The 25,742-nt window shown below is 36.8% G+C and overlaps 1 protein-coding gene across 29 annotated transcripts in view; it reads right to left on the bottom strand.

Moving 5' to 3' along the window:
- Positions 1–25,742, bottom strand: part of RIMS2 (regulating synaptic membrane exocytosis 2) — a gene marked incomplete at both ends in the record, with an annotated part of 562,776 nt that overhangs the window by 20,697 nt on the left and 516,337 nt on the right. The window contains one exon of one of the 29 annotated variants that reach the window (XM_079722696.1): positions 3,840–3,981. The exons of the other annotated variants lie outside the window; for them this stretch is intronic. Within the exon in view, the coding sequence (XP_079578822.1) occupies positions 3,840–3,981 (142 nt within the window). Of the gene's footprint in view, positions 1–3,839; positions 3,982–25,742 lie in introns of those variants that run through there. 29 annotated transcript variants of the gene reach the window in all.

Below are 25,742 nucleotides of genomic sequence, written 5' to 3'. Positions count from 1 at the left end.
ACTTAATTTTCAAGATAGTGGCATGTAAAAGAAATTAAATAATTTAATTTATTCAGTTAAATAACCTTAAGATGATAGGATCTCTTCTTCTGTATAATTGCCAAGCCATATTTTAAACAAAGAAGGAAGGCCATAAAATCAAGCAAATCAAATTCATCACATATTATATGTACATTACTGAGCAACAATCACTAGCCCAGAAACACAAGTCACTTTAAGATAGCTTGAGTGGATTCAATGTTGGGGCCAAGGACTTTATATAGTGAAGCTAATACTTATCCCAGAGGGCTCAATGATAAATAAAAATAATTTATAAACAGTTAAAGAACATGTAGGTGCTATTATCCTTACTTTTACTTGAAAAAAAAAATTACCCGGAGATTTGGAGAACAGTTATCTGGAATATATCCCGAGACAAAGAACAAAAAGTAAAGTAAAATAAAAAAGAACTGCAAGCAAACAAAAGAGATGCTACAAAGACCAGTCAACAATCTTAACTTATTTTGCTTGTACGAATGTCCCTTTCCTCCTCACTTAAATCAGCCCCACTGAGATTATAATCTGTGGCCAAGTTGTTTAATTTCTCTAAATCTCAGTTTTTGCATATATAAAATGAAAATGATAATCTCCTTGAAGAATCATCATGAAATCAAAGGTATACGGCACAGAGAAGGTGCTCAATAAATGGTAACTATTATTATTGTACTTGATTTTCAAAACACAGCATATTACAAGAAAATGCAGTATAATAACGAAGAAACAATACACAGAGTAGTTGGGATTTTAAACTTCAGAGCCAGATTATGGGTTTTGATCTCAGCTCCCCCACTTACTGGCCGTGGACTCTGGGCCAATTGCTTTCAAAGGCGTGCAGGAGGCAATGAGAGCTATCACTGTGTAACCCTCACTGTCTCAGGGTACCTACCCTTCTCTAACTCCTCAACTAGGTTTTTGTATCATCTCATTGCGCTCTGTACTTCACCCTCCTAAGCCCCGTCACAGTTTTAATTACATAGTTATTCCTATTAATATCTATCTCCATTAGACTGTGAGCTCTAAGAAGGTAGGGAGCATATTCAGCTAATTCAGGGACTAACACATCTCAGAGCCTCAATAAGTATTTCTGAATGAATGAGTGAAAAGAATATGGTCTCTCAATAAATTTCTCAGCACTTCTTGTGTAGAATGGTAATGCCTGGATGTGCTGCCCAAGAATAAAATGAGAATATGGAACTGGAAGGCAGAGTACATTTGAGATTAGTTAGCTATTGCACTATATCTGAAAAGAGAGAGAGAGAGAGTGTGAGAGTGAGAGAGAGAAGCTGTAAAATGAGATTGACTTACTGATCAGGTACTTCAGTCAAATCACACTGGTTGGTAGACCACTGCTCTCTTTAGAAAAGCTGTTCTCAACCAGTGTGAAAATCATCTCTTATGATGGATTTTCTTTATAAATTAGGATGGGTTTCACAGTTATGACTATAATAACATAGTCCTGAGTAAGCTTATGACAGTATGTTATCCACATGAACTTTATGTGTCCTGTATGGGTGTCTCAAGAGAAAATAATTGCAGAGAAGCACTGCTCCAGGCCAGTGATTTCTAACTTTTATAACTCTGCAGGGTATGTTGAAATACCCTCAAAAATCTCAGGATTTTCAAGGGTGATAGGAGTATAGCAAAATCAAAGAAGAAAGTTAGGATTTCTTCTCTTGGCTGTAAAATGACTACACCCCAGTGGAAAGACCTCTATTTTATGGGGAATGCCTCCTCTCTAGTTACTTACTTTGGCTTCATTTTGTCTTGGCGACTCAAGAAACCATATTATAGGACAGAAATCTGTTCCAATTTCCCATGTATAGATGTAGGAATTTCCTTTGGGATTAGTCTGTATGAGCCAAGGTTAAGTCAATGTACTTTAAATTTTGAAAAAATTTCACATTTACATAAGTTTTTCTTGTCTCAAAAAGGCTTTTAGGATGGCATTTTGTAAATCCAATTAACTCTAGCTACAACTTAAGAAAGAATGATGATAGTTCAACTGAAGCAAAGTCGAGGCTGAAGACTTGGTGTAAAAATTAAAAATTGAGAAATGAGTGTATAATAATGTGTTTTATCTAAATATGTATTTTTAGGCACACCTGGCTTTGAGTTCTAGTTTCACCACTTACTAGGTATGTGACTGTGGCCAAGTATATGCAAATAATAAACTAATATAGCTTGGGTTGGGTGCACAGATTGTGTTGTTGACTGCCTGGGTTCATATGCTAACTCTATTACCTACTATCTTGGGGAACTTGAGCAAGTTTCTGAATTTCTCTGCCTCAGTTTCCTCCTTTGTTAACTGGAAATAATAAAAGCACTGTCTCGTAAGGTTGTTATGGGCCTAAAAGACTAAGTGCATGTCAGCTTCTTAGAATAGTGCCTGGATAATAGCTGATACTGAAAGTTTTAGCTACAATTATGATCATTCATTTACCCAATTTGATTTTCTAATATCTTGACTTGCTTACATTTCCTGAAATGTTAAACATTTAATAGTAGAAAATGAGCAAACTGTAAGTGTACAAACAAGAACAGCAAAAGATTAGTATGAAAATTAAAAGTCACATTTACATAGAGAAGTACCCTACTATTAAACCCGTACTGATCTAGTACAAACTGATATTGCAACAATAAGGTAGAAGAAACCTGGATAGCTCTAACTAGTGAATTATCTTAAAGAACACTTTTCAGACATATTATTAATCAGCCATCTTCCTCCTCCCTGCCCTCCACTGGGAAAAATAGGGAAAAAAAATATTTCTACCTGTTCTCAGAGCAGGTAGTTAGTTTCTTCTAAATCAGGGGTCACTACAGATTTCCTAGTAAGAGGTCATTGACTGTCACAGAATAAAAGCAAAATAAATCGTATTCTATACAATGATATATACAATAACAGAGGTAACATAATGATGACAACCAACACTCTGGATATATGTGCTAGCAAAGATGAACACAGTTTGCAACTAGCTTACCAATAAATTAATAAACAGCATTTCAAATGTTGGGATGCTATTATTTAGCAGTCAATTCCTACTTTGATTTACATATTATGTTTTTAGCATTAGCTGTTAAATCTTACAGGAAAGTTCTTCACAAAGAAAACGTATGTTTTGAAAACTTTATAAAGGACTTGAAGTGTCTTGGTGAAAAGTCTGAGTCCCCTTCGCCGTTTTTCTCATTAGCTTAATTGTAATGACATCACTCAAACACCAGAGACAAACAACCAATGGTGAGATTCAAAGCGTGCCGGCCAACGAAGTTCCAAAGGCCCACAGCACAAACCAGCCTCCTTTAGTGCTATCAACCTTTGACCTGTCCATTGTATCACCCTTTCCCCTCATTTGGATCCTAAGCGTTCACAGGCTGGAATTCCCGTTTCAAAGTTTGGCTGCTGCTTTTCCCTTTAAGTTTTGATTATTTCTGTCCTCGAAATCAAATGCGGATACCAAGACTGCGCGAGTCAACGAAAACAAAACAGAGTTGGGTGCACCCAGCGGGGCCGCCTTGCCTCCCACCTGTCTCCATCCTCATCCAACTGCCAAGCACCGTTTAACTCAACTTCATTAGGAAAGCCTCTTCCCAAGCCAGCGCCTGTGGAGCTCCCCAAATAACCAATCAACAGAACTTCTCCTCGGCTCAGCTGGCGCTCTGGGGGGTCTCCCGCTCCACAGTCCCCCAGAGAGGAGGGGGTAGGGACACTGCTACTCGGAGTTCTCCAACCCTGTCAACCCTCCAACCACCGACTTGCCGAGATGCGAGATGTACGCAGACAGACACAATAACTACAGGCTCACCTCCTTCTTCCTCTTCCAGGGAGTTCATGCAGGGAAAGTAGCCGGCCAGCGCCTCGAAGGAGGCGGAGAGGCTGCTCCGGCTCTGGGAGCGCTGCATGGAGCGCCCCGCGGCGCCGGCGCCCCCCAAGCCCTGCCGGCCCATCTTGGACGAAGACCCGCTTTTCCCGCGGTACAAGATACGAGGCGTCTTGGCGGCTGGGGCGCGGCGACCGCAGCGCTTCGGGGGCCGGGATGCTGCCGCGGGACCCTGGGGTACTGGCTCCTGCCTCCCTGACCCGGTCCGGACCAGACGTGGCCTTCCTGGCTGCCGGGGCCTCCACTCTTCTGGGGAGGGGTACGAGGTGGGGATCCAGGCGGGGGCGAGCGGGGACGCGGCTGCTCGCTGTGGAAGTCCGACGTCTCGCCAGGAGGGAGCTGAGGTGCCCGGAGGCTGCGGCTGCGAGTCGGTCTGGCCGCCCTCCCCTCGCAGGGAGATGTTGCTGATGCTGAGGTCCCCGCCAATCAGCAGCCGGACGGGGAGGCGGGCTGGCGGCTCCGGAGCGCGCTCCTCGGGCTCGGGGCAACGCTGAGCCCCGAGGAGCTCCTGCTGTTTCCTTTTCTTCCCTTTCCCCTCGTGATTAACACCAGGGAATGGTCGTTAATGAGACGCAACACGTTAGGCATCGCAGATGGGAACTATCTCCTTTCCCCGCGTGATTAACACCAGGGAATGGTCGTTAATGAGACGCAATACGTTAGGCATCGCAGATGGGAACTATCTCAGGCAAATTTTGGTAGTCACTTTCCTCAGTCTCGCTTAAAATTTGTTAACGTTCCTCAAGCATAGATAGGAAATACTGAAATTTTCTCCAAATCATAAAACAAAGACTCCCCAATTTTTAACAGGTCCCACGAAAGCTTAGAATTAAAGCTTTCTCGTTTACCTTCTTTCTTAAAAAGATTAAAAAGTCAACGGAACGTAAAAAAAGGTTAAAAAAATATCAAGAGCCTGAAAAAGAACCAACACTAAAAATTACTGTGATGTTTATCAATTTTGCTTTAATTTGGGGAACTTTTAATGCTTTTTTTTCCCCTCCAGATTAGATAATCTGCTACCTATTGTTGCTAAGAATGACAATGAACACTGTAAGGCTTTAGCATCTAAATAACAGGTAACATCCTCTTAACATAAATTTGGAAGCAATACAGACATACCAGAAACAAAACAGTTTATAAGTGAAATAACATCACATTCCGCAAACTGCAAATCTCTATCCCAGAACATAAAGCAACCGTAATTCCATTTTAATATAAGTCAGAAGACTGTCCTACTTTTTGTAACTTTAGACAACTCACTAGACCTCTCAATTTCCCTGTCTAGGCAGGTGGGAAGGTAGGGCACAATGATTCCAGTCCTAACCATGTCATAGCTTGATTGTTGGCTGTGTGTTTTAGGGGATTTCAAAAGTGTTTTGTAAAATGTAAATTATACAATCTAAAATGGTTCTTTCATACAATAAATATTTCCTGAGTACTATATATGAACAAGTTCTTTGCTTGATGTACTGGGAAATACAAATACTCACTCAATTAATAGTAATTGAGCTCCCAGTGTATGTCAGGTACCTTTGTAAACACCTAGGACATATAGTGATCAAAGCAGATAAAAATCTCTGCTCTCATGGAACTTATATTCTAGTAGGGGGAGAAAGACACAGTAAATCAGTAAATTATATAGCGTTAAAAGGGAGAGACATGAAAATGGCAAAAAATAAAGTTAAGGGGTATGGGACAGTCTGCAATTTAAAAAAGAGCTGTCAGGGTAGGTATCATTGACAAGGCAACATCTGAATAGATGTATGAAGAAGTTGAGGAAGTAAGCTATTCGGGTATGTGAGGAAGAGAGTGAGTTTGAGGCAAAGAGAGCCTGCAGTGCAAAGGCCCTAAGATATGATGTCCTGGTGTGTCCCTGGAACAGCAAAGAGGCCAGGGTAGCTGGAGTGGAGTCAGTAGGAAGGAAGGAGGTCAGAGAGATAAGAGGCAGCGAAGGGGACAGATCACACAGGACCTTCTAGGTATGTTAACAGCTTTGGCCATAGCACATCACAATTTAGAAAGTACAAAACAACGCACTCAAGTAATAATCCTCCCAAATCTTTCTAAAAATTAGGAAACTTTCAAATGAGAGTGCTCTTACATAATAACAACTTTTGGTTGCTTAGACTTAGGATCATCCAGGTTTCTTGCTTCTGTTTTTCTGATAGGCTTTTGTCATTTCTCATTAATATTCCTACAATTCTTAGTTCAATTTCCTATTCATTATTCACCTTCCTAAAATACCAGCATTTCAATAGACACTGATAAAACCAGGAACTCTATGAGTAATTTTTCATACCATATTGCTTTTATTCAGAGAATAGAAATGTTTTTATTAAATGAAACTTTCATTATAAGAATAAAGAGAATCATAGAATTTTGGAAACTGAAAGGACTATTGTAAGTCATCTAAGTCATCTAATGTGTTTTTTATAACTGTGGGTCACAAATTTTTAGTGAGTCACGGAAATAACTTATCATTAGAATGATCAGCATTCTAAAAAATAAAATGAAATAAAATATTAGAGTGTAGCCCATGTAGTTATTGTATCAATTGCAGTATTGTTCCATGAATATGTATGCACCCCTGTGTGTTTGTGTGTGTTCACATGTGTGTACTAAGTTGTGATCATACATGTGTGTACTAAGTTGTTTCATGGAAGAGGGACTAAGTGGGAAAATCCTAGAAAAATAAATTGGCCAAGGGTGGAAAAGTTTTATTTTGGCACCCAGGGACATCATAATGATAGTTGAAAGTCACTTAGGAAGGGAATTATCTTGGGTTTCTACTAGTGATTGCATGGGGATAGGGAATCTAAGAACTCAATCAGCGGTCACACTCAGGTTGCTTGGGCCCTGCCATCTCTATGTTAATAACCTGACTTTATGCACCAAGAAGAGGTTAGTCTGGAATAGCCCAGATGCATCTGTTTCTTCATGAGCATCATTTCTCTCTTGCAGCTTCAGAACAAAGTTGTCCTGGGAAGCTTTTTGATATTTTTTCCTATAGCTGGGATTTGAGAGATATAGATAAGTGATAAAAGAATGACACAAAGAGAAACAGGAAGTACTAAAGAAGAAAATCACCTTATTTCAGGGAAGAAAGCTTCAAAGAAAAAGAAGACTATTGGCACACAGGTATCAGAGAGACAAACCACAATAATGGCCAAGAGACTTCTAGTCTTGAATGATAACTTGTGGAATATACTGAACTTACTGAGAAAACTTACAATTCCACTTTTTTTTTGTCCTATGCTCAATTGTTTTCCTATATAATAAATATTATATAAATAATATTTCTGGTTTACATATATTTTAAAAGTTGATTCACTATTCCTTATCCCATTCTGATATATGAACTAACAATCCTAAAGGAATTTAAGAATTTATATAAAAAAGAAACTACTGATAAAAAGATAGGAAATGTCATTTCCTCCATACCAGAAAGTATATTCAAATGGCTTTGGATGTAGTTTTCAAATGATGGGCCACTATATAGTTTCATTATAAAAACAAAGTGTAATTCCAGAACAATTATAGTCTAGTATTCAAATTATTTATAATATATTTATAACTTTCGTACTCATCCAAAATTATCAGAGAAAAAGTGACTCACAAATATACATACTAATTGCTTTCTAAATGCAAATTCTGGCCTTGAAAAAAGATTCCACTACTGTATAAGAAAATCATATTTTTGAAGAAAAGATATATAGATTGATATAACTTACATAAAAAATCATAGCATTGTTTGATGAATATGAAACATATCACACCAATTACGCCACTTAATTCTTACATCAATCCTGAGAGTGTCATCATTATTTCTTCTTTATAGATGAGCTAATACTCAATAATATTAAATGACTTGTTTAATTAGAAAGTGGCAGAGCCACTGATTTTCTGATTTCAGGTTCAGTGCCCTATATACTGTATCACAGGTGTCTCATACCATATACATAGCACAGATGAAACACATGCAAAACACAGATGATAGATATAATATGAACTATATAGTAAATTATTTGGTTCAAAATAAAATAAATATTGAAAAAATATATTTAAAAGTCATAATGTTTACTCTAACTATATACCAGTGTTAAATCCTTATTTGCCCTTTTAATCAAAACATATTAATATTACATAACCATATATGTATTTCAGTTAATCAATTCTTAACAGGGCTAGAAAGTTACATGTCATTTATGTATCAGTTTTTATAATAGTTTCCTCGCCAAAGTAAATCACCAAAATTTTAAAGTATGTTAAATTAGTTTATTCTTGAAATAGAGGCTTGGTCACTGATGTGAATGCATAAAAAGGTTATTTTGTGAAGTAGTTACGTAGTGTCTAGACCATGGATTAGTTCAGCTGGGAACACACTCATGCCTTTGGCAGCCTTGCCCTTTTCTATGCTAGAAATGATGTAGGTGATGATGATGAGAATGCAAACTACTACTAATAAAGAGAAGGAAAGATGAAGTAAGTCCTTTTGGGAAGTATTGGAACGAACAAATAATAAGGCCTAGAAGTGGATATGCTAAAAAGAGATAGAAAAAGGACTCTTATTGCTACTCCGTCATCACTATTTAGTGTATCCAGTCGACCCAGAAATGGCTGGTTGCTAAAAGAGATAGGAATTGCTCAGGATAGGCTATAAAGCCACACAGCAGACTGAATTAACCTCTTTCTTCTTAATACACATTTGCTCTTGATAATATAGGAATTCATCTCTACCTCAGTCTTCACAATTGATATCAATTACCTTTGCCACTTTGGGCTATTCCGCTCTACAGCAAATAATTCTATACTAAATAGAAATATTTGTGGATATATTTTGGTTTGTTTTATTCAAAACCAACTCTCAAAATACTTGCAAACAATGTGACCAACAAAGGATTAATCTCTAAAATATACAAACAGCTCATGCAGCTCAATATCAAAAAACCAAACAACACAATCAAAAAATGGGCAGAAGGGCTTCCTTGGTGGCGCAGTGGTTGAGAGTCTGCCTGCCGATGCAGGGGACACGGGTTCGTGCCCCGGTCTGGGAAGATCCCACATGCTGCGGAGCGGCTGGGCCCGTGAGCCATGGCCGCTGAGCCTGCGTGTCCGGAGCCTGTGCTCTGCAACGGGAGAGGCCACAACAGTGAGAGGCCCGCGTACCGAAAAAGAAAAAAAAAAAAAATGGGCAGAAGATCTAAATAGACACTTCTCTAAAGAAGACATACAGATGGCCAAAAAGCACATGAAAAGATGATCAACATTGCTAAGTATTAGAGAAATGCAAATCAAAACTACAGTGAGGTATCACTACCTCACACAAGTCAGAATGGCCATCGTCAAAAAGTCTACAAGTAAGAAATGCTGGAGAGAGTGTGGAGAAAGGGAACCCTCCAGCACTGTTGGTGGGAATGTAAATTGGTGCAGCCACTATGGAGAACAGTCTGGAGGTTCCTTAAAAAACTAAAAATAGAGCTACCATATGACCCAGCAATCCCACTCCTGGGCATATATTTGGAGAAAACCATAATTCAAAAAGATATATGCACCCCAATGTTCATTGCAGCACTATTTACAATAGCCAAGACATGGGAGCAACCTAAATGTCCATTGACAGAGGAATAGATAGATGTGGTACATATACACAATGGAATTTTGCTCAGCCATAAAAAAGAATGAAATAATGCCATTTGCAGCAGCATGGATGGACCTAGAGATTATCATACTAAGTGAAGTAAGTCAGACAGAGGAAGACAAATATCATATGATATCAGTTATATGTGGAATCTAAAAAGTGATACAAATGAACTTATTTACAAAACAGAAACAGACTCATGGACTTAGAAAACAAATTCAGTGTTACCAAAGGGGAAAGGTCAGGGGAGGAATAAATTAGGAGGCTAGGATCAACATATACATACTATTATATAAAATAGATAGTCAACAAGGACCTACTATATAGCTCAGCGAACTCTACTCAATACTCTGAAATAACCTATATGGGACAAGAATTTGAAAAGAATAGATATATATGTATATGTATAACTGAATCACTTTGCTGTACACCTGAAATTAACACAACATTGTAAATCAACTAGGTTCCAACAAAAAATTAAAAAACCCAACTCTCAGAGTCCATATATATACACACAGAGTCCTTTAGGACAGTGATCATGGCAAGGATGGTTTCCAGGTTTGAGAAACTTCCTGCTCCAATACTCTCTTCCACTATTCCAGCCAGTGCTCTGGCTTTGTGATAAATTTACACAGTCTTCATAGTTACATTCTCAAACATTTGAGAGAAAAGAAGAAACACTTCTTCTATTATAAATGCCTTGGGATTCTAGATGAACATCACCTAGCAACTTCTCATATCATTATGAGATCAATAGCATCACCATTTTGTGAGTGTAAACATTCTGCCCAAATACACAGCAAGGTTTAAAAATTAGATATACATTTCAGGTACCAATGCCAGTAACTATACAATAGTTATAAAAAGTGTGTTCATTTAAACTGCTTTATTCATTCATTATTAATTTATTCATTCACTATTCATTTACTCATTACTCATTTATTCCTTACACCACAGTGTGATGAGCATAATATTAGGTTTGCATGGAAAATAGAGGGATTCTCTTAATTACAATTAAGTCTAATTCCTACTTGTCACTGTTCCTTCTTTTTCTTTACTGGTTAAAGCTTCATGTATTCACTTCAACATACATAGCATAAAAGACTTCTGATTACCATTTAGTTTAACTGAATCATATGTTTGTTGTATATAAATGGTTATACACTGTTTAAACTGCTTGATACCATGCTGATATAAAAATAGAAAACTTAACACTTTTCACAGAAATTTGGCTTAATTGTCTGGTTGACTTTTAAATTGAAGGCACCTTAATTATTTTTCATTATATATCAAGGCATAAAATTTATAACAAAGTTATTTAAAGCTGTTAAAAATCAAAGGCAGTAAAAAAGAATGAGGATTCTCTCAAAGCATTAAAAATTGCAGGATTTTAAATCGTATATTGCAAAAATAAAAAGCCCAGGAAAAACATTCATGGTATACAGATCCAGGTCAAACATCACCTAGATTGGGCATAAGTGAATTGCTGCCTGAAGGAACTTCTATTCAGAGCTCAGTACCTTTGGTAAACAGTTAAGATTGTGTGCAAAGTGGCCAACTTAGGAACCAAACTAAGCAACTCATTATCAGCTGACACACACTTAAGGTACTCTGTGTTAAAGATGCCTTTAAAGTAACAGTTCATCTGTCGTGTTGATATGAAACTTCATAATAGGAAACAGCAATACAGATTAAATGTGTTTCCCTCCTAAAATTCAATTCAAAATGGTTCCATCTAATATGCTTTCTTTATCCTCCCACAATAAGATGAGAAGCTCAGGTCTAAGAAGACAGAGGTTTATTTCCCAGAGAAAACAGTCTCAGTAAGAGGTAAATTTGTGGTGTCATACAAAAAATCTCTAAGAAACGCAAGTAATTATAAAAAGGCAAATCAGTATGTGTTCTAGTTATGGGGATATTCTGTAATGCTTCTCCCTGACCACTGCTTTATAACTTGGATTCTTCTGCTTGGCAACTCCTTCTGCAACTCAGCCTAACAGAGTAGTGTTTCAAATCCCAACCTCCTTTCCCATACTTGACACCAAACTGGGAAAAGACATTTAGGGAGGAGCCGGAAGTCTCGATTCACAGCCTAAAAAATAACTAAATATGCAACTGTATATCTATATCTATATCTATCTATATCTATATATACTTAAATTTGGCCACACCATTCAAAAAGCTTTTCCAGACATGTTTATTTGTAGTGTAGCCACCATTTATCAGCATTTGGACAGAGAAAAACTGTGGTGTAGAATTTCTGAGTTCCTTTATTTTCTGTTCTGTTACTTATTTTTTGGTGATTATCTGGCATTTGATCTAACATCTAGAAGAAAGTCATTGCTTCACAACTCACTGTTATAAACTATTAATTTCATTTCAAATAATAGTGTATTTCACACTATGAAGGCAGCATTTTAGGGGTTCTCTGGGTGAGGCAAAAATACAAATTTTATATCTTAATAAATCTTGTATCGCAAATGAATAAACACTGAAAGACACCTTTCAAGGACAGTGATCTTAAAAACTGTAATTGTTACATATTTTATCACAATTCAAGGTGACTGCAATTTTAAACCAATGGAACACTTCTGGTTCTATTTCTAATTTCATTTATTAAAATGATTCATTTTTATTCTCAACTTCAGATTATACGCTAAGATCAGCTGACAAAGGGTACGTTTTCTGGTTTCTACAGCCACTTAGAAGGTGCTTGTCAGAGAGCCCTAGAGTTCAGGAGTCAATGAGAAGTCATAGCGTGAGTGAACAAGCCCCTTGTCTACCTTGTAAGACAGAGTTTGCCCCCATCCTTGCAGAACCAGAGCTCCACTCACCTCCTTACTCTTAGATCTGAGTCCCACCTCCATCCACAGTCTTATCCCAACTTTAACTCTCAACCTCGTTCATTATTACTCGGATCCCGTGATTACCCCGGATTTACCAAACCACCATGTCTCCTTTGCTTACACCACTCTGTGGATGAACTTTTGACATAGATGATGGGATGGAAAGGTCCCCCTATAACTGAAGTTCCTCTTTGTGTCCATACATTACAGTACTCCTTTTAATACAAGTTTTTGTGAGAAAGATCATAGTTTTTTTCCATAGTGGAGTCCATTAAGAAAAATGTAAAATGGCACTGGAGACTAAATAACTCTATGAGAATCTATTATCAACATGTATTTCTCACTATAATGATCACAATAACGATAAGAAAAATTCTCCAAATTATATTTTCTATAATGTTCTGTGTGTGTGCCGGTTTAAAAAAAATAATGCCAACGAAACAATTATTGACAGTTGTGTCAACAATATTATAAGAATCCCTATAAAAACTTTTCCTGGGCTTTCCTGGTGGCGCAGTGGTAGAGAGTCCAGCTGCCGATGCAGGGGACACAGGTTCGTGCCCTGGTCCGGGAAGATCCCACATGCTGCAGAGCGGCTGGGCCCGTGAGCCATGGCCACTGAGCCTGCGTGTCCAGAGCCTGTGCTCCACAACGGGAGAGGCCACAACGGTGACAGGCCCGCGTACCACACACAAAAAAAAAAAAAAAAAAAAAAGAATCTGGGTATCTGCCTGAAAAAGTCTTTGAGAAAGGAATAAGTAACCAGCTTAAAACACTGTTAACCAGCTTAAAACAGTGGTGGTAGGCTCAGAACCTCAGGACCATGATACAGGTTGTCAAATGTTGTATATTATTATTATTAGTTAACATTTCATAATTTAATAATATTATTATATTATTTGATCCCATCTACATAACTATTTGCACAGTGGTTAATGGTGTGAACTCTGGAATTAGACAAGCTTGGATATATATCCTAGCTCTTCCACTTCCTAGCTGTATGACCTTGGGCAATTACTTAAACACTCTGTGCCTCAGTTTTCTCATCTGTAAATGGGACATAATAATAGTAATGACCTTGTAGGTTGTTGTGAGAATGAGCTCATTTAACAGTAAGCGTGAAGCTCAGAAATTCCAAATCATCAGCTCCATATTTCTCCTCTTCCAATTAAGACTTCTACTCTTGAAGCACTGCTACCCTCAGGCCGGTTTTAAGATTAACATGAACTGTTGAAATGGATTCATCTTTCAGACATATTTTCATTTTCAAACAATATCCTTAACTAATTGGTGAAATTTCAGGCAGTGCTAAGTGATTTTAAAATACCTAGGCAAATTTAGGGAAGAACTGGTATATTTTCTCACATATAAACAAGCTCTCCTGAGATTTTTCTCTGAGCTCAGTTCTCCTGAGTAGCAGCTCTGTTACAGCTTTTCTCTGTCCTCTAAAAATGAACAAAGGCCAAATAATTTCTTTTAAAAATCAGGTGTTCTAGAGGTGTTCTACAGGTGGAGGTTGAGGGGTTAGGGCCTGCTTTTCAGACAGGCATTTGTATGTTAAAGAATTATCTGTGCATATATTTTTAACATATTCAAATTTCATTAATACTATGTAAGAACTTTAACACCAGCCTCTGTGAAACACTCCTTTGAGGCAGAGGGAGAACACCACACACAAATATTACACATTAACCTAACAGCATTATGTTGGACAAGACAGGTTCTTGATTAAACCAAGCCTGACAAAGCAGCCATCTCAAGGTGATTCATTCCACTTTCAGGACATAAGTTTATCACGTAGTTTGCATTACTTCATGACTATGATGTGAACATCACAAAGATTATTAAAGTGTCACATGCATTTATAGAAGTTCAGAATTTACCCCTAACATTGTATACGTACATAAACTGGTCCCCAATGTGGAATACTGTACAGTACATTTATTTATATTTTAATGTAGGTCCATATGTGAATAACTGCTCACAGATTTTATTTTATTCAAGTGGCCAGATGGACTCAGGATAAATTTATGTCCCCAAATGATTTTGCTATGTTTTATCTAGCATTTTCATGTGGGTGGAGTGGAAGGTGAAGGGTCTTGCTGCATCGACTACTCGTGCCACATTGACTGTGGAACAACTTTGAAGACGTGGAAAGTGTCAATTTAAAATATTCAAACTATTGGTCTTGCCTCTTCCCTTACTAGTGAGAAGTAGCTATAGCCATTCTCTACATAAATCACCAAAGCAAAAAGGCAAAGTTTGAACTGAATGCTTCAGAAGTAGTTCCTAGTGGATGAATTCTTTCAATCATTTCATTTAGTGTAATTTTTTAAATTATAGCTTCTAGTTGCATGAAAAATAACTTTTAAAACTTGTGTGGAAAATTCAATTGGTTTTATATGGTCCTAAGTTGCTCTCTTAACTTAGAGCCCATCTGATCATTTATTTTATTATTATTTTTTTGACCACGCCTTGTGGCATGGTATCTTAGATCCCAGACCAGGGATTGAACCCGTGCCCCCTGCATTGGAAGTGCAGAGTCTTAACCACTGGGCTGCCAGGGAAGTGCTGAGCCCACATGATCATTTAAATAGGTTTCTGCATTTGGGTCATAATATATTTATGAGACATGATAACAGTTTAAGAAACTTACTTTTTAAAAAACCCTCTCACACATCTTTTCTAATATAATTCTTTTTTGAATATAATAATAGACATACATTACATAATGAAATTTTGTGGTATTAAAAATTGTATGTAACTTTCTATTCTCAAAATTAATTTGTTTCTGGTAAAAGAACTGGATAATTATATTGTGTGTTACTACCACAAATTTTTTGTAGTTTCTAGGCCTGATAAATCATTTTGTATTTGGGGGATTGGGAAGAATGACAATAACTTTAAGATCTGAAAATGTCTTGAGAATGTACTAGTATAATTTCTGTCTATAAGTACAACTTTACATGAAGTCAATCAATTATACTTCTCTTCTAAATATTTGGAAAGATGCTTCCTAACCTACTGTACTTCCAGGGTCATGACTTTTAAAACTTGTGTTTAAAACATGACTTTTAAAACTTTAAAACTTATTTCTCCTAGACATCTTAGAGACACAGCCCTTTACATTTCATTCCATCCTTGGTCCTAGTAAATTGAAGAAAATTTATCGTGATTCATATCTCTTATATATAATGCCACTTCACAGGTGTTATGGCTGAATTGTGTTCTCTCAAAATTCATATGTCAGAGTCCCAACCCCTAGTATGTCAGCATGTAATTGCATTTGGAGATAAGGTATTTAAAGAGGTGATTAAGTTAAAATGAAGCTGTATGAAGCATTCAAACCTAAACCAATATGACTGGTGTTCTCATAAGAAGAAATATGGGCACACAAATTGACACTAGGGATGTGTGTGCACCAAGAAAAAACCATATGAACAGGCAGCAAGAGGGTGCCCTCTACAAGTCAAGGAGAAAGGACTTCCAGCCTCCAGTACTGCGAGAAAATAAATGTCTGTTGTTTAAGCCATGCAGTCGGTAGTGTTTTATTATGGCAGTCCTAGCTCCCTATCCTTTGAGATAGACTAAGTCCCCTTAATCTTTATCTTTACAGTGTTTTCAAAAGCTTTCATTTTTTTCCCTAAAAATTTAAGAAGCTTACTTAGCATATTTAGATCTATTCTAATTTTTTTAAACACCCTGTACAATTTTGATGTCCCAATAAACCAGGTCTTTTTGTACCATAAAAGTTGAGCTGTAAAGTGAATTTCCATAAATCAAATGGTATTTTCTAATTACTTCTGCTGTTTTAACAGCTGGTGTTTCTAGGCCAATGGTGGATACTATTCTTCCAGTTTATAAAAAGGTAAATTATTTACAGTCTCTTAAAAAAACACACTTGCCAAAACCCCCCACACTTTTCACTACATTCTTATATACATAAGACTAAGTTTCTTAAGTGCAGAAATTGTACTTTATTGATGATATTATTTGCATTCCCAGAGCCTACCACCATGATCGGGGCCAAGTTCACTGATTTGCTTCTAAGGACACTATTTTACCTAAATAAATTCTGAAAAAGGAGCTGTTCGTTACCAACAGGCATACTCAAATTCTTATTTCATTATTCTGTTAAAGAAAAGGGTTAAAGTGAAAACTGCTAACACCAGCTTCTGTGGTGAATGTGAATGAATCATCTGACTACTGTTATTGTGGATGTGGCTCTTGAAATTGATTTTTCTTCATTAGCATTCCAAATCATTACTTACAAATTACAGTTTTTTGATATTTAAAAGGCTCTACCGAATGCAGTTCTAACTTACCCAATTCAGTAAAGTAAATGGATGTCCTGAACACATCTTTTATTACCTCCACTTATCAGGAAGCAAATCAAAAGTAAACATATGTTTCTTACTTTCATCATATGAAGTGTTCAATACTAGAAGCCAAGCTAATTTTTTAAACACTGAATACATTAAAAATTAACTGTGTCATTTTCTACCTCATTAATTAAATATAATAGAAATGTAAAATCTTGTCTTAATCCAATATCATCATTTAAACCTGTGATGTTGAATTCTTTATACCCCTCAAATTGTTCATTTGCTTTCATGACCATCTCCTTCTCCTAGACATCATTAATGACACATATCAAACTGAAGTGAGTTAAAGTTTATTTTGTGAATATTTTGAAAATTTTGTGATAGTTCTGAAAGAATATAGAATATAGAAACCCGAAGTGTTGTTACTAAATTAGTGTTGGAATGCACTGATCCACCTAGCAATTTTAAATTCCCATAAATTTAAGTATGTATTTATGATCCTAAACCTATGTCATTCACACACACACACACACACACACGGACAAAGCAAATATATATAATTATGTTCTTGAAATTATTTCAAAAATCAATTCTTATGCTAGGATTAAAACTTCGTTTCAGTGCACATTGGCATAGTTTTAAGATAAAAATAACTATTGATGCTGGTACTAACCCAGATTTACAAATTGATATTAAAAATATTTCTTCTTTTCAGCTTCCAGTCCCCATGCCCTGGCCCCAGACTTCTTTATTTGTGTCTGGATTCTTTCACAACCCACTCATTGGCATTCCTGCCTCCAGTCCCTCCCTTTTAATCCACTCTGGACATTTTTGCCAGGTACATTTTCGTAGAATAGATTTATTATCAAGTCTCTTTCTAAGAAAAATAACAAACAAACCTTCAGCGAGTTGATAGCACAAAATCTATTCCACCAATCTGGGAATTCAGGGCTTCCGACAAAAAGAACTTTCCAATATCACTCTTACTTTTCAAACACATACAGCTTTAATCAAACTTTGCTACTCTATTCACTGCCCCCCACACACCTTTTTGCTTCTCATTTCTTATTTTCTTTCATCTGAGCCCATTATTAGGGTGGGGAATTCGTCTTCTTGTCCAAAGCCTCCTGTCTGCTGTGCCAGAGCTAAGTGCAACCCTGACTCTTCCTTTATCCTGGAGCTGGAAGGTATTGGATTCCTCATACCCTCACCCTCTAGACCTTCAGCATCACTGATAGAGCTTCTAGTCTGACTCTGAATATTGCCATTTCTAGGCAGCTTCTCTTGTCACCTCGCCCCTCCCCACTTCCTTTCATCAAGTGGGTCCCAGTTTCATCACATCTCTCTTTACAGCACACTTTAGACTGTGAGTCAGGGTGTTAAGGAAGAGGGTCCTGCTCTACAGCATCTCCATCACCATCCAGTTCAAGTTTCCTTCCTCCCAATCCTAGGCTTATGAATTCAAGGTCCCAGCGGCCTTGTAAATACAGAGCTTGTTAAAGACACGAATGTGTGCTGGTCAGAATGCTCTCCTGCATCTCTGCTTATATACAGTGCCTGTCCTTCAAGATTCAGTTTCATTTCACCAGCTCTCTGAATCCCCTGGTCCATAGTGATGCCTTCCTACTCTGAAATCCCTTTATCTCATTCGCTCTTTGGGTACTTATCATAGTCTACCTGCATTATTACTGAACTTTTCTTTTTCAACTGCCTACTGTACATCTTTAGTTGAAAGTTCTAGAGATATAAACCCCTCAAAATATCCCCAAATGCCTCATCCTCTGCCAAACTTGCTCCTAATTCTGTACTCCCTCTCTTAGCAGGTGACAGTACCATTCACTCACTCAGTCCCTCAGGCAGAAAACTGGGGTCATTTTTGACTTCTCCCTCTTCTTCACACCCCCATCCATATCTAATCAATCATCAAGTCCTAATTCACACCTTCTAAATATCTATGAAACTGATTCTTCTTCATCCCAAGTTCAAGGCCCCACAATCTCTCACTTCTGTTATATAAGACTCCTAATTTGTTGCTCTATCTTTAATCCGAGTACTTTTCAATCTATTTTTCATGAAGCCAGATGATTTTTTTTTCTTTCTTTTTTTTTTTTTTTTGTGGTACACGGGCCTCTCACTGTTGTGGCCTCTCCTGTTGCGGAGCACAGGCTCCGGACGCGCAGGCTCAGCAGCCATGGCTCACGGGTCCAGCCGCTCCGCGGCATGTGGGATCCTCCCGGACCGGGGCATGAACCCGTGTCCCCTGCATCGGCAGGCGGACTCTCAACCACTGCCCCACCAGGGAAGCCCCAGATGATCTATTTAAATAGCAAGTTAGCCCATGTCACATTGCTTTGCTTAAAAACTTTGCAGTGGTATTTCTTCTCTTGGCCTAAAAGGCATGCCTACTATCCTTCTTTCTCTCTTGCTTCTTCCTGCCTCTCACTCCCAGCTCTAGCAATACTGGATTGTGTGAGTTGCCATGCACCTTCCAGGCTACTACTTACCTCCAACATGTATTTGAAGGTGGGATACCTCGAATGCCTTCCTCCCTCCTTTTCTCTTTACCTAGACATTTTCTACTTATATGTTCAGGTATCTTCCAGGGAACAAGTTCTAATCTCCTGAGGAAGTAAATGCTCCTTCTCTGAGATTCCACAGTATCTGGAGTCTGTCTCTACTACACAGTATTAAAAGCTATGTTATAATTATGTTCATTCATTCATTCAAGTACTTATTGAATACCTATGGCAGGAAACTTTTTGTGCCATGTAATAGACATTCAATAAATGATTTTTGCTAATGAATGAGTGAATATGCCCAACTGAACTTTAAGAGGAACACTGTTATATTTTATTTATTTGAATTTATTTCCATTCACCCTCATGTCCTTACTCTATGTCTAACATAGTATTTTATATGTAGTAATAGCTCAAAACACACTTTGTTTGATTTATTTTTATATTTAGTCTTGACATTAAGATGTTTTTGAGAAAAAAATTATCATTGATTACAAAACACTATGAAGATTTAAAAAATTATATGATCATACAGTATAAATAATGCACAATAATATTTGTAAACTCTGAAATCTTAAATGCTCATTATTCTGGTAAACTATTGGCAGAAAGCTTGCTTTCTCCAAAATATGAATTTTGGAGTCACAGTATCTGAAGGTTAAAGAGTAATCATATGCAACAAAGAATCAAATATAAGAGTGGAATATAGGAGTATTTTGATAATATGAAAAAAAGAAAACTCTCATAATATTGATGTTTTCTATGGGAATTTATTCTAAGCAGTCTGGAAAATATTGCAACTACTGTGAAAAAGACCATTTAAAGATCCTCACAGGGTCTAGGCACTATGCCTATACTGCTTAATGGTTAACAGTCTAGTTTGAGGGATTCTGGATTCTTCCAAATTTTACCCCGCCACTTTCATAATGAAAAAAAAATATCTTCCAGATGATAGATTTGGAAAAATTTTCTGTAATATCTCAAACCAAAGAATGAATTAATATCAGAAACTGTTGAAAACCAAAATGATAAAGATAGCAATCCCAACAAAAAAATGAGCAAGAGTTAGAAACAGGCAATTCACGTAAGAGCAAACAAAAAGATTGATGGGGGGGCTTCCCTGGTGGCGCAGTGGTTGAGAGTCCGCCTGCCGATGCAGGGGACACGGGTTCGTGCCCCGGTCTGGGAAGATCCCACATGCCGCAGAGCGGCTGGGCCCGTGAGCCATGGCCGCTGAGCCTGTGCTCCGGAGCCTGTGCTCCGCAAGGGGAGAGGCCACAGCAGTGAGAGGCCCGCCTATCGCAAAAAAAAAAAAAAAAAAAAAAGATTGATGGGTATAAAAAGATTTTCAAACTCATTAGTTATTAGAGAAAAGAAAGTTAATACAACAATGAGAAATCACTCATTGCTAATATCACTCATGCTAATCATCACACATATGATCAGAAATACTTGTATTAGATATTAAAAGTTAGGAAGTAATGCCAATTGCTGGCATGGATGTTGGGATATAGAGACTCTTATGCACTGCTGTTTGGATAGTAGACTAGAGCAGGAGATCTGGTGAAAGGCTGACAGAACTTGGCCAAATTAATTAAACACACACTGAACAACTCGATAAATCTAGTTCTGGGTATACATAGATATATGTAAAAGAAATTCTCACCCAGGCTCATAAGGAGACATAAATGAGGATATCCATCTCAGTGTTATTTGTGGTGGCAGGAGTTGGAGTCTATCTGGATGTCCAGCATTGGAAGAACAGAGACGAAAAATGTGGTAAATGTATACCATGGAGCATACTACACAGCAGTTAGAAATATAAGAATAAATGTACACACAGATGCTCTGAAAACATAATGCTCAATGAAAAAAATAAAAAGGGAATGTAACTTTAAAATGCATGAACACATATATGTATACATAAAACAATAATGCACATTTTATGAGAGCACATAGATTACTTTATTCAGTAAAGAGGGAGACAGAGGCAGAGAGAAAGGAAGAGAGAGATGGAGAGAGAAACTCTTCTCTCAGTGTGGACCTGTGTGACCCCTCTTCACCCTGTTTCCCTAAGTGTTTCCTTGTGCTAACTCCTTTCAACCACTCCACAGTGTGATTATAGGTTAAATGTCTCTACAGCCAGGTCTTAATTCACATGACGATGGGCACCATGTGTCTGTCTCATTCACTGCTGTATCCTCAGTACCTGGTATTATGCTTGTACACAGTAGGTATTCAAGGAATATTTGTTGAAGGAACGAATGAATGCACAATTTTACATTGGCTGACCCATGCTAACAGACAGAAAACCAAAAGCTGAACTTAAGATCTTGAAAAAAAATTTCACATGGATCTTTTCAGTGTTAAATTCCAGGTTTCATCTCAAGAAAGGTAAGTTCTTAGGTTTCATTCAAGTGAAGCAGATAGAGCAGCAATTCTGTTTTCAATGATACTCACATGTGGCACTGGCTGAACCACTTTTGTATTAGGTTCTATGTTTAAAACGGAGAGAATAAAGATTTTTATCTTCAGCTTTTTTTGTTAGCAAGATAAAGAGATACTACTGCTCAAATGGCAAGAAATGCTTTTCTCTTTTAAAATTTAAAGTGTGCATACTATAATTTTCCTATCGAAATAGGATTATTATGCTCTCTTATATTGGAATTTCTGAGTCACAAAAGCTCTCAGTGAGTTTTCCTTCAGCATGTAATGTAACATTACAACATGATTCAGAATAGCATTTGACCTACAGTTTCACAAAGTATGCCTTTACAACGTATTTCACTTAGAACCAAATAATGTACTGCCAAAGAGATATGTACAGTATGGAACAAATGACCCTATCCTTTCAGTGCAGATACTGTTGATGCTTGATTTTTCCACCAGAATTCATAAATGCCCATTCACTACTGCCTGCAATTGAAAGAACTCTTACCTATGAATAAACTTCCCAAAGAATCTTTTAACTGCTTTAGTATCCTAGCTTCTCTTTTACAGTAAAACTACATTTTTTTGTTCATACATATTATAGTGAAAGTTTTCATTAGACTTAATTCTTCTGGGAATGAACATTTTTCTAGGATAACTGCTCTTCTTGGGAAATGAACTTATTTTTCAGGACATAAGATAATTTACTTAAATAGAATTCTGCCATAGGGCTATGCTGATCAGCTCTAAACTAACAAGTCTGCATTGCACCATTTGATTGCTTATTATCAACAGATTAGAAATAGCCAAATATTTTAGGGTTAAATACTAATTAATGCAAGATAATTTGCACTTAGACAATAGTTTCTTTGGAACTGCTAAAGCTTCTAAATAATCTCTTCTGGCTTTTAATCATGTGTTACTTTCAATACATTTTCTTCCAAACCTCTTTCTATATTGGTCTTGAGCTCAATTATTTCTTGGAAAAGTACAGAAGTCACTCTAGTATGCATAGTGCCTCATTTTACTAAATCATATCTTTACTGATCTGAAAAACCAGGGTCCTGAGACATATATATATATATATATATATATATATATATATATATATAAAAATAGGTAATTAGAAGGAGTTTATTTCACCACAAAATGCCTATTAGGTAGAGTGTGCTGATTCATAAAAATGGAAATTTACAAACAGCTATATTCTTTGCAGGAGCCTATTCATTTCCTAGGCAGAAGCCATGGCACAATCTTTACAAAAATAAGGCTTGAAATGATAGGCTTAATTATCACTGTCTTGAGAAGCCCACCATAAATCCCACAGGAATATAGACTACGTTTCACTTCACAGATTAATTTTTTTTTTTAGTATCCAGTAATGAAAATTAGATCCTGCTAATAGAGAGACTCCAAAAAAGCAGAACACTTTAGGTAACAAACTCTTTGTCTCTTCTGGTTTTTAGAAATGATCATTAAGAACTGACTGGATATTTTTGCTTGATTCTATGTATTACCAAATTTCCCTACTCTTTCCCACCCCAGAAAAGAAAGAAATTAAAACACACTCACAAACAGAAAAGAGAAAGATTAAATGTAACACTCCTCAAATGTTTGAGAAAGCATTAAAAGCACAGGCTTTTAAAATAGTTGCAACCCTCTACAACAACGCAAAACCTGACAGCGGTTAACTGCATCTTTCTTATTTTTGATGGTTTGAAATTATCTGTGAAATGGTAGTGCTGTTAAGTAGTTTTCCCAAAAGTCAGGGTGCTCTTAGGCTGCCAGATAGACGCATACTCTCAAATCTATAGGAAAGGAGGTGACAGTCCATTTTGCATCAATGTAGTCACTGCACACTCAGAACCTTACTCACTTTTCAGTGCCAAACTTAAGGAGAAATACAGGCAAACTTGAATACATTTGGAGGAGCAGAATCAAAGCATTTGGAGATTTGGATAGTAAAGACAAAAAGGGTAAATACTAAAAAGGAAACTCAGGCAGGACATCAGAACTGTCTTTGAAAATATGGAAAAATGTCATATAAGAGTTACACGAGTCCAACAAGTAGAACTAGACCAATGATTGGAAGTCATAGCAAGTTAGATACAAATCATAATCAAAGCTCTTGGAAAGATGAATTAAGTATCCTTATCTTTAAGTAGTGAGTTCCCTGTCACTGGAGGTGGTTAGCATAGGACAATGGCCCTGGAAGGTGATATGACAAGATTCAAGCAAAAAATGGGTAGTTGGATTAGATGGTCCCTTCCAGTTCTGGCATTCTATGATCTCCAAAGCAAAGCGATGAATGAGTTTTTGTCTTCAGAGATTCATATTAAAATTGTCTTGTTTCATCAGTTAATAATTAATAAAATATACCACCTCAAATTATAATTTTGCAGCCATTATTCAGCATTAATTGCATATATATATATATATATATTTGAAATATATATACATGTGGAGCATATATTTCTTGCTTTCCATATTGACATTTAGCCAGGACTCTCCAGAGTTTATGCTAGATATCAAATAATGCTACTATTTCATTCTTTTGGACCTCTAGAGAAATAATAGGTTCAGTTCAACAGTAAGAGGGTATCAGAGGTAAAGGGAGCACCTAAGGGAGTTCACAGTTCTGTGCCATCCCCAGGTCTGGAAGATGGACCAATGACCTCGTGACAAAAGCCTAAAGATTTGTCCTCCATCAGAGACCTAAGCATGTACGTTTTGGAATGTTTCTCTAATGCCAAGAGCTTTATAAGTCTTAAGGAGAGAGAAGATGTTCTTTTCCAGTTCCTTCTCATTTCTTCTTTTGGAAACACACTGCAGGCTTCCCTTTCTTTCTTTGATTTTCATAGAAACAGCTATACTGTAGGATAACTTATGGAAAATTCTGGCTATTTACTGGCCTTAAAATAACTATTAAGAAGTTGACTCACAATTTATCTTTTAAAACACAAAAATATAATTTTATTTACAAAGCAATTAAAGTTAAGGAAGATTGAGCAACTTGTAGACATAGGCAAACCAATAGAGGAATACTTAGGAAAGGTCAATATTTGTAATTCTCAAGACTAGTCATGCTCACTAGCAGTGCTATACAACTTCTGTTTTTTTTCTTTTAAGAATATAAAAGAATGTATAATTTTTAAATATGATTGGTTGATTGTAGAAAACCTGGAAAATACTGAAAAGTCTAATGAAAAAAATAAACTTTATACTTTCACTACCTGAATGAAGGAAACTATATTTTGGTGTATTTATTATCTGTAATTAAATTTAATGAAAACTGAATCATACCCTATAATTTTGTGTCCTTTTAAAAAAATTTACTCATTGTGAGCCTTTTCCCATGCAAACATTGCAAACGCTCATTTGGATACCACATTTCTCCACAATATCCACTAAAATGTTAATTATTTCACACCTCTCAGATGGGGCACACATTATATCTGACTTATTTGATATATTTTGAGTGTTTCATGCATAGGAAATATATAAATTTTATTTATACTTGACTATCTAGGAGTTCTATAATGCCTTGCACATAATGGACCCTAGATATTTTTATTATTTACTCTTTGTGAATTGAATACAAGATTATCCTGAAGTGAATACTGGGAATCTTGAGGAGTTTTTAGTTCAGGATAGATCTAGGTAAAAAATTAGATAGATCAACTATATACTTTGATGATTTTATACATACACACAGACATATACCCTCTCTATTTAAACAATTCAAAGTCCTACTTCTTTCATAAAACCTTACCTGACAAACGGTACCCAAGCTGAACTCCCCTTTCTGTAACTTTCATTACCAACCAGTAAGCACTGTCCTATTGAACAGATGTGTTAGGCCCCATCAATTCCCATCCTATAAACTATCATTTTTTGATGACTCTTAGATTTCCTATTCTGTCTATGCAGCCCAACCCAATCCCCCAATTGGTGTATCAGCTGCCTCCTAGCTTTTTCCATAGGAATGTCAAAACTCATCATTCCCAAGATGGAAATAGTATTTCTCTCCTTGCCTTCATTCATTGTTTGATAAATGCTTCTACCATCACTAT

Source organism: Hyperoodon ampullatus (assembly GCF_949752795.1).
Source record: "Hyperoodon ampullatus genome assembly, chromosome: 17".
Lineage (NCBI taxonomy): Eukaryota > Metazoa > Chordata > Mammalia > Artiodactyla > Ziphiidae > Hyperoodon > Hyperoodon ampullatus.
The sequence above is the reverse complement of the archived record's forward strand: the minus strand, read 5'-3'. Positions and strand labels throughout refer to the sequence as shown.